General features: G+C 29.3%; 1 protein-coding gene and 1 non-coding gene across 4 annotated transcripts; one reads left to right on the top strand and one right to left on the bottom strand.

Moving 5' to 3' along the window:
• The first annotated feature begins 148 nt into the window (after positions 1 to 148).
• Trnag-ucc lies at positions 149 to 220 on the top strand. Its single transcript has one exon. It is a non-coding gene; the product is annotated as a tRNA-Gly (tRNA).
• Positions 221 to 2207: 1987 nt separating this feature from the next.
• Positions 2208 to 10474, bottom strand: LOC125050078 (alpha-tocopherol transfer protein-like). Of its 3 annotated transcripts, XM_047649662.1 has the most exons (8): positions 10375 to 10474; positions 9164 to 9340; positions 7215 to 7316; positions 5463 to 5622; positions 4799 to 5048; positions 4274 to 4384; positions 3051 to 3187; positions 2208 to 2736 (listed from the first exon to the last, which is right to left on the bottom strand). In XM_047649662.1, exons 3-8 carry the CDS (start codon positions 7309 to 7311, stop codon positions 2628 to 2630), a joined length of 864 nt encoding a protein of 287 aa, XP_047505618.1. In that variant the 5' UTR covers positions 7312 to 7316; positions 9164 to 9340; positions 10375 to 10474; the 3' UTR covers positions 2208 to 2627. The 3 variants fall into 3 exon arrangements, with proteins under 3 accessions (XP_047505618.1, XP_047505620.1, XP_047505619.1); XM_047649664.1 differs by lacking the exon at positions 9164 to 9340 and having other exon boundaries at positions 10375 to 10454; XM_047649663.1 differs by lacking the exon at positions 10375 to 10474 and having other exon boundaries at positions 9164 to 9353.
• Between the last annotated feature and the right edge of the window lie 569 nt (positions 10475 to 11043).

Here is an 11043-nt window from a genome sequence, read left to right as displayed (position 1 = left end):
TGGAAAAATAATCGGGATGAATTAAATAAAGTCCCCATCGTATCCTTTTTATTACTATAACAATAAACAAATAAAGAAAATAAATATAAACAAAATTTGGTTTAACGCTATAAAATATATGTATTTTAATTTCGCATTTATGTTCAAGGCGTTGGTGGTGTAATGGTCAGCATAGTTGCCTTCCAAGCAGTTGATCCGGGTTCGATTCCCGGCCTACGCACACTTTTTTATATTTTTAATTTATTTTATGATTTATATGTACATATATTGAAAATAACATTTGACTAGGCCTCTGCATTAACGTTACACGAACTTGCACTTATATGTGTAGGTCATATAAGGTAAAAACGGCGTCCTTACATTAAAATACATGTTTGACACTCATACTTAAGACTCATTAGTTGTGCTATAATATATGAAGCCAAAGACTATATTAACTGAAAATCACCGTTATTGTTCTCACACTTATTTTTTTTTAGTTTCGTGAAGAACGTCTTGAAATGTTTTTTTTTGTTTTGGAGTTAGCTTTATTGTTATGAACCTTAAGCCGTTGCCTCAATATATGTATAAAGTATATTTTGAAGTCTGTGTAAACAATAAAGGAAAAATAATAATACTTCATGTTTTTTTTATAATATTTATTTAAAAAAATTATCTTTTTACAGCGCAACATTTTCAAATATTTATATTAAATTTAAAAGAATTTAAAAAAAAACACAATAAGTAAATTTAAACAATGGCAACAATGCATTACACAGCCTTATTAATAATTTGTGTTTCCTGCATACAATACCGCCTAACCAGAAACCTGAGTTCTACTCGACAAACCAAAAATAAATGGCAATAAAAATATACTTTACTTGTGTTTACAATACCTAGTCTAAACAGACTAAAGAAATCTATTAGGTGTCAAAGTATTTGTATATATTATGCTATCCAACTATTTTATTTATTAAAGTTTTAAATAACACTAATAAATTAATAACCTTAGAACTAATTGTATCTATTCTCTTTGTGTAGAGTTGCGAGTATTGCCCATATCTACGATTATGACATCAAAATGTCGCTATTCGTAGATACATTGGTGATAATTTACGTTAAACTATTACGATTCAAATTTTGTCCTATAATTTGGCAGGAATAAAATTGTGCATTCTAAATATGTATTTTACTTAATTCAAAATGTGAATACTCATTTGTCTTTTTCTCGCTAATTGTGTTTACGCTATGTCTAAAAGAGACAGTTCACTTCGACTGAGTCTTGTGTATATTACAATTGTCAATTAAATAAACATTTAAATGCATTTGTCATCACGTATATGTCTTAATGGCAAGATTTGTAGATCCGAGACGTATATTCAAATACCCTTACGTAATTGCAACGATTTGTTACTCGTCAATTGTCTGAAAGCACTTTGACAGCTTTTCTATTATTCTTTTGTTTTAGTATTAAGAACATAGAGATCGATTTATATCTATAGCAGACCCAAAGTCCATTTTATTACAATTGTTTTACAAGTTATTGACCAAAATATAAATAGTTTTTAAATACAGTCTACATAAAACTTTAAATATTATACAAGTATCACAATTAAAAGTATATAATTATAATTTTAAAATTCAAAATTCTTTTTAAACATCATTAATTATATGTTTAGGCCATAACACTATTATATAATACATACTCATTCTATATATTATTGATTAACCTTGCGGTCAAACGGAAAAAAATAGTAAACAATAAACCCTTCACTAAAAAGCAAAGTCCATAGAATAACTATAAAACCATAAAAACCCAGCATTCGATCATTTAAATAATATTTCATCACTTTTTAAATTTAACTACTAAAGCTAAATAAATATATAAATGCGAGTAAAATAAGCCATAGGTCCAAAAATTGTGAGATACTAAGCTGTAGATTTATTTATTATTAGAAACTTTTACAATCATACTTTCATTCTCATATATATATGTCACCGTAAAATTGTAAACACCGTTAGATTGTAATCTATCTCGCGAACTGTCGAAAGATTGTGAACTCAACGTACTGCTTACAATTTAACGTATTATTATTCGGTAGATTGTAATCTATCGAAGTGAAACCGTCAAATTACAATCTTAAAAGTGTCCAAAGGCTGTCCCTAATTGGTCGGCTTTATAGTAGACCGTTCGATGTCCATAGAGCTAGGAATGAAACACGGGTATCAGTCAAATAAACTGAATGCACTTCAAGAATTGTGATCTATCGGTGTTTACAATTTTACGGAGACATATACACCACACCTTGGTCCCTTAGCATTCTATTTTAAAGCCAGTCCCGCAGATCTTGTAAAGCGCCATCTATTGGCTAATTTAGTTTTTTCATCAGTACAACTTATATACCATTTGTATTTCCTACGAGACACAGGTCCATAGGTTTTTCTATTTTATTCAGAAACATGATTTTAACGGTCAAAAAAGCATAAATGAATGGAAATACTAGGCTACATTAAAGTATTTGAAGCAATTAGGGATAACAAAAAAGTATTTAAATAAAGTTAAAACAATAAATAATGTGGAGATATAAAATTTAAAAAAATATTTGCGAATTGGCGACTATTTGATTTTTTTTTTTTTTTTTTTTTTATTAGTCTATGGCTAACGATCTAAATGAAGATACAGAAGAGCTAGAATTATTAACTTTTTTCTTATCTGTGGGTAGCGCTCGCCATAGATTTTGGATCATCAGTTCTTTTCTGAAAAAAATGCAAGCATCATACAAAAGGGTTAAATTGCATATTGTCCCTAAACATAAATATATATAAAATAACCAGAATACTCAGGTTTACATTGAAAATTCGTGACGCTACTAACTATTATGCCTCAGATTTTTGTGATCTGTTTCGTGATCATTTAATTTTTCTATTAGGCCTAAGGCCAGTCTCCACACGATGATTTCCTTCGCGGTACCAGCCAGGATTCGAACCTCCAACGTCAGGAATGAGACTCGTTGGAACCATTAGACCAACACTGCAGATTTAAATGGGTTTATTAATTTGTTTATCCAAACCTTTTGTTCATAATGATAGAAATAACTTTCTGATGCTGTTCAGCCATCGAGGGTTGTACGCCGCCATAGTCTGTAGGTAAATTTTCCTTTTCCACATATTTGTATAGGCCGTTCGATTTTGGAGAGTGAAAGTGGACCTAGAATGATTTATTGTACTAATAAAGTTGTTTGTTAATAATAACAATTATTTGTTTGAAGCTACTTTAGAAGCTGAAAATACATTTAATAACATTCGTGATTATACGTGAAAGCGTGTTTAATTTTTGTTAAAAGAATTAATTTGAAGAATTTTATTTTTTCTTTAATATTATAAGCAACATTATAAATAAGGTGATGCATAAACTATAAGTTACATAGAATAATTAAGATAAAAAAAATTATAAAAATGATGGATGGAGATCATATTTACGTATTCACGTAATTATTCGTTAACTATACAAAATAGAGTATAAAGACTTCAATTATTTTCATCACAAACCTTGCCACAAACCAGCAAACAACAATCACGAAGAGAAAAAAAACTTTTCAAAATTTATAGAAACTTTGTGGCAAAGGTACAGTACCTTGTAGTAGACTACAGTATACTACTAAATACTACTTTAGTTTTTGGGACAAAAAGCTAAAAAACGTAGGCTTTTATACAATCATATCTTTTGATTTCTAGACAATTTAAGAATTCACTGTTGATTTATGGATAAAAATTCAAAATTCAAAATTAAAAAATCATTTATTCACGTAGGTAACACAATGTACACTTGTGATGCGTCATTAAAGAAATACATATTAATGCTTCTAATTTTACATTTACTGCCAGTTCTCAAATCAAGGGCGTAGAACGGAAGAGAAGAACTGGCAATAAACTCTCCGCCACTCTTTTTAATCGCCATGTTTTTTTTTTTTACACAACGTTTGTAAGGAGCTGTAACCATTACACCATGTTCCACATGAAATCTTAAGTAATTAATAATAATAACATAAATTAAAAACAAAGACTTGTCCCCTATCAGCAGGAGGCATGGTGAAATAGGAGCACGCACTTACATTCTAGTGGGAACAACACGCAAACACATAGTCGAAATAATTAACATCACCGCATACACGAATTCAAGTACGATAATTTATCGAAATCGTAATACAAGATTCTATAATACGAAAAATTTAGCAAATTAAATTCACTGCATTCGACACTATAAATAACAATTAATTAATGGCATTAAACTTACCAAATCAGTCAATTCCTTTTTGAGAAACGGTTTTAATAAACCAAAAATCTTATCTATCGATGACGGGGCGTTAATTACATGCACTTGTTTCAAACGGATCGGTAGAGCTGTCTGAAAAAATACCTTAATTTATTTAAGAATTTATTCATTTGATTTGAAATATTATTTTATATACATTCGGAGATCAGTCACTATTTAGCTCAATACAAAACTGGCAATGTTACAAAGATATACACAACACTGAAATATGTTTGCCTCAGTTTATTTTTAGGAAAACAAATTTCAAAACTTGTCTATAAACAGTCGTCGCTTTTTATACATTAGTATGATAAATCGATGGTCAGTTTTCAACCATAAAATATTTAAGTAATTAATAAAACAAATCATAAGTTATATTTTTTAGGTTTTCTAAAAATTTATAAACAATATATCGATTTCGATTATTATAACAATGGAATGGGGATAATTGGCTTAACCAAACATTGTCCTTAACAATGGAATGAGGATAAACAAAATATAACTTACCTCTTGATATTTAGACAATTTCCTAGCAACGGACAAATTCAGTTTGGTTAGCATTTTGAGATTCAAGTCTTTCGCGTCTAAAATAACAATGTCTACCTCTGGCAGAAAGGTGTTCGACATGAAATATGCATCTGTTGATAACATAAAATATCTTGCGTCCTGGATATAGTCGTAATTGTCGAGGCCAGGGTCATTTAATTGCCAGATCCAGAGACATTCGTTCTGGGGTGTCTGAATTTGACCTATGTTCCTGGAAATTGTTATAACTTCTTATTGATCATTTAACAGTTTAATTTAATTGTTTGGGATCAAAACTGGGTCCACTGTGTTATCTTTAGGTATTGTAATTATCTTTGGTACGTATAAGTGTCAAATAGGTTAGGGGTGAATCTAAATGTTTCCTTTATAAGTTTGTTGTTCTTACTTAACAAAACTAAGGATTTTCATGCTTTAGGTATACCAAAATGTTAAGCATTATTATACTCAAACAAAAACAATATTTTCTGTACTGTGTAATTGTATCAAAATATAACTAAAAATCTGAAAAATCCTAAGCAAAAATCTTTACAATCTAAAATTATTTATGTATTTATATTTTGATCTTTGAAATATTTAATTTAATCGGCACTTCTTGGTCGGAAATATTTTACATTCCAATACTCACAGGATACTCATAACTTTCTGAAACTCCGGCGATTCAGGGTCTCTGCCATCGAGGAGTTCGGGGCATGATAATCGGATGCTGAAGAAGCTGTCCATCGCTGTCTTGGCTTTCTCGACATCGTAGTAACAGCTATGTACAAACCGCAGAAGTAGATTGTCATCTGAAACGGGAAACATAAATTTTTTTTGGTTCAAATTATTTTGGTATTTCTTATATCTTACACTTTACAGCATTGAAAAAAAACAGTGACCCTACAACCTTTTAGGTCTGGGCTTTAGATTTCTGTATATGTTTCTTGATCATTTGTTTTTTTCTAATAGGCAAGTAGGTAATCAGCCCTTTGTGTTCGCACATGCAGTCGAATTTTCAGCTCTAAAGCATGCCGGTTTCTTTAAATGTTTTTTTTAAGAGGGAGTGTTAATTGCGCACATATAAATTGCATTGGTGCACAGACAGCCGAGGACCGAACCTACGACCTCAGGGATGAGAGTCGCAAGCTGAACACTAGCCAAAACAAGATTGACCTCGTAGAGTTTCCTTATGTATATAGACTATAAAGTTACACGGTGTCTTCAATCGTGTGGAAGACGTAATTTTTTCAGGATCATATATGTCTCTTGCTAATTACTAGGTGATATTGTCCAATTTGAGACTATAATTTATTTTTGACAAATTTTATATTTGGCGCATGGATTTTCTATTTATTGTAAAGACGCGTGTTTTATACGACCTAGGTAAGTTCGTGCTTCCATTTTGTATACGTACACGGCTCTGATAAACATTTCTCAAACAAAATTTATTTTACCTTTTAATAGTATACAGATAAAAAAACAAGCGTTTACCAAATGGCAAATACCATACAACTATGTCGAAAAATACCTTTAAGTACATCAGTTAAGTTAAAGTAATTCTGTACTTAGTGAGTCTTAAAATACCGAAAGGCGTATATAGCGACTGGATATATAGTTAATAAGCAATTACAACATTGAATTGTATAAGCGATATTGAATAACACGAACATGGTTTACATTACTGCAGTTCCATTTCAAGGCAACAAACGTCAATGTGAACTTTAATTATAGTTAAAACTTCTTTCAACCGTAACGATGCGTTCTTATTGCATATTAAATTTGTCATCGATGTTGCTATTAAATTAAAAATGTAAAAGATAATCCAACTTCAAAACATAAAAATTATAAACGATTTCTGATCTTTAGTTACAGATCAGATATAAATATGGAAAGTATAGAACTGTATAAATTTCTATCTGGCAACAATGTGCATAGACAATAAGATCACTCCAAAACGTATACAATTCAATAAACACATTCTGATATTTTTACTTTAAAGTACTGACGAAAAGAAATAAAAACCTCTGAAATTGTCCTTGGTCAAGGTTCGTATCGAAAATGTTATGTTAATGTTTTGGAAGCACAATCGCATTGATTTTTATACATTTAGTATACTTTACTCAAGTCCTCTATACAAAACTGAAGGTATTGTAAAATAAATGTATGTATTATAAATTAATTAGTGTAATATGTGTATCAATTAGTTCAGGAGGAGAGCTTCATCCAAAAGGGGTCCAAACTGCAGAACACTAACTAACGGAAATAACAATACATAACATAGAAGATAGCTCGATACCTAAGAGTATAATAACAAAACTAACACCCATTTGATATGTAATTTTTAACAGTATGGAATTAAAGTGGTATTATATTATTTAACTTAGTAAATTAATTTTTTTACCAATGTTATCCTTGGGTAGGTGTGGTTGACAATTAAGCCAGCCTCGCATTTCTAGAACGTACTTCGACGTATCTTCGACTGGCATTGTGTCCGTCATTGTGACTGAAATGAAGACATATATTAGGTTATTTAATGCAGTATAACCTTTTTACAATATAAAATAAAAAACAAAGACAAAATATGTTTCTAAGCTAAAAACTCGAAGGCAATTGGGAAATATGAAAAAATCAGTTTTATTTACTTAGGTTTGTTATGGAAAAGCGAACACTATGAAAGCAAATGTTCCATACATATACTTAAAAGGTAGTCTTAGTATAATAAATCACATTCAGGCGAAAAGGGAGGTAGTTTAAAAAAACTGGCGTGATATGATTTATTCCTTTATTTTGTCCCGTTTCATATCAATGATAAAATGCTCTTTACATCGATTCGTATTTCTTTTGTTTAATAATAAAAAGGCCTTAAAGAAATATCAACAGTTACAAAACGTTTAGTTTTATCAAATTATTATATTATTTATCAGCGATAAGGCACAATTTAATCTTAGTACATTATTATTGCAAATAATTATAATTTTGCTCAATTCAGAAAACTTTTACATAAAGTATTACATAATATAGTAGATAAAGTAAAGTTACATATTATGTTACATTATTATTACAATGGAAATATATAATACGTAATTGACTATATATTATATATATTTACATTGTTAAATAGATAAAAAACACGAAAGTTTATATATATAAATATATTTTTATTAAAATATTGCATTTAGACTAACTTTTGAATTAACTCCTACAAAAAGAAACAAAAACAACGAAACAGCCAATAACAAGAAATCAAATCGATTTTTTACTTTTACACACACTCAGAATCAAAAAATATTTTTGAAGAAGCTAAAAAGAGTATTTAAAAAAAATGTGTATTTACAACGCGAGTTTAAGATTTAAGCAGCCTGTCAAACGTACTGGGGACACCTATTCCTTACACAGCGTATGCGCATCGCAATTGCGAGGAAATAGTGTTGGCATGATTATTTTTTTTGGGTTTCCAGTTTGGTACTGGACTTAGTAATATTTCATACTTGAAATAGATGTAAAATATTAAACTCCTATATATTTAAAATTGAGAATAAATTTTGTTATTCCGGTTACGAACAAGTTAACATTGAATTATAAAAAACAGCGCGTAACATTGTATCACAATTAATTTTGACCTCTGTTTGCGGAATTAAACACGTGACCAGAAAAAATAGAACTGATACATTACTGGTCTATTTTAAAGATAAGGGTAACCCAATAATTAGTCGTGTCGTAATATTATATTAAAAGTATTGTAAGATCTTTTATAAAAATAAATAAAGATTTTAGTCAACAGATTGTAGGTATTTTAAAATATTACGAACGCAATGATGTATCATATCGGTTACCCTGTTCAATTATATCAATAAATATGTATTGAGATTTCAAGTTGTTCAAATATTATACAATTGCAAGTGGAGTTACATCTAAGGACTTCAATTCTAGCAGTATGCTATGTACGTTACAAAAATGATTTGGAACAGAATAAACTAACGAAAAATATTAATGAAATACATATATTATTACTCTCAAATGATCATTGTTTAAAAATACGTTTTTGATAAGAAATGTATTTATATCATACACGCTTATTAAAACAATATTGTTGTTTATATAATTGGAAAACATAAAATAAGTACATATTAACAATTTGTATAACTTTTGTTTTTCAACAGGAAAAAACGATAGATTAAAATAAGCATACAATGTTTTTAAAATGTAACCTACGCATTGGCAATGAAATCAACAAACGTAATTTAAAAGACTCGTTTTCCGGCTTTATTTTCGTCACAAAAAATCCCTAGTTTGCTACTTCAACTTAATATAAAACTTTATTACTGAATAACAATATTAAAAAAAACTTACCGTGAAATCCAAATAGCAGGTAGAATAAAAAAGTTTATCACAAGCACGTATAAAGGCTACCGCGGATTTACGACAACTGGATCCCGCTGACATTGATCACCGACATGACGTTGTGTTGCGCTGGAGTCGAATCGTTATCGATCTCTACGAGGTCTCGTGGACAGAATTCGTCTTAGTCTGATTTAGAATAAAATACAATAATTTCATTTACGTGTTTAAATTCAAAGCTGAAGTTTAGTTTTTTGAAGATTACCGACTGAATATCGGCGCTATCTTACGATTAGTAATGGGACGGTTTACTCGTCGTGGATGCTGAGAATAATAATCAAAATTATATCAGAATTATCATACATTTTAATGCCGCCTTTAGTACATTAGGGTGTATGTAAAAAACTATTTTGTACTAAAAATATTTAAGTTTGAGTCTTACTTTTGTATTAATTCTATGAATTAAGTAAAATCAATAGTGAACAACGAATTTTATATACTCATGGGTTTTTGTGTATTTTAACCGGAGTTTCGTAGTTATTTTCGGTATTCCCAAAAAATATGAACTCCAATTTCACGTCACGAGGGAAGGAAACTATAATTTTTGTTCACCGCGTTCCGTTCTCGAATAATGATTATAGTATAATTTATTGGCAACAAAACAAGGTATAAGAACATATAATCCAGTCAACTGATGCAGTGAGAATTGTATTTCAGGAGCCTGTCACTTCCTAGCTACATTTTATGTGTTTTCCGGTAAATAGAATAAAGTTTAATTGAAAAAAAATAATAAATCACGACTTCCATTACTAAATGGTGGGATAAATTTATAATTGGTAAGCTAATTTAATGTAAATTATACAGAAGAATAGAGCAATGCGATAAGTCAGACGAAAAGTTAACACAAATTATGTTTTTAGCCAAAATATTATGTGAAAATATTATTTTTAAAAAATTGGAGTATCTTTTACTTGTTTTAGACAATGCAAATAAAATATTAAAATCAAATCATAACCTTAGTAAAAAAGAAGGTGAATTTATAAGTTCAAGATTGTTCAAGGCCTAAGGATAAAACTTACTTCGATGGAATTATACCTATTGAGTATTTCAATTTACAAACGTAAAATATAATGACATACAACATACAAATTCCTAAGAATAAAATTGGGGGATAGGTAATCATTAAAAAATTCTTTTATAATAATTATTCATGTATCATGTACCTTTTTAAATTGCCCGCCGATAACCGATTACTTGTCATCTGCCGGTGTACAAAAATAATATGCCCGGCTAAGATCAACTTCAACTATATTATATATACAATATATAAACCCGGTACATTAAAATAAATCATTAGCCAATCACCTCTAAGGATTGAATTTTGAATCGACGAAGCCAGAATTTAGAAATATGAAAACAAAATTAATATGGATCAAAATCTTAACAAAATAGATAAACTAAAGACTGGGAAAACTAATGACAATTGTCACAAGATCTTAGATTTGACGTGTAAACCTCATTCTAAAGTATAGACAAACTATGTGAATTTAATACTATTTAAAATCTGTTATTTGGATGATTGTGCGTAATAAAAAGACATAAATATCTACAATTTAATACATAAGTATTTTTATATAATAGCAAATAAAGACTTATGTCTTTAAAGAATATTTTACCATACCACACATATGTTAAATGATGTAAAACATACCTCTCTCTCTCCGTTTTATTTCAATTTATCATGAAAATTATTACTTATGCGAAATTAATTTTTTAAACATTTATAAATGAACGCATCTTTATTAATGTTACCACTTAGCGCAAAATAATTATTTCGAAACAGATTATAGTAGGCAGCTAATACGTCATATTATAGAAACTCGATAAAGATT

This window comes from Pieris napi, chromosome 6, assembly GCF_905475465.1.
Source record: "Pieris napi chromosome 6, ilPieNapi1.2, whole genome shotgun sequence".
Classification (NCBI taxonomy): domain Eukaryota; kingdom Metazoa; phylum Arthropoda; class Insecta; order Lepidoptera; family Pieridae; genus Pieris; species Pieris napi.
This window is presented reverse-complemented; position numbering and strand designations above follow the sequence as displayed.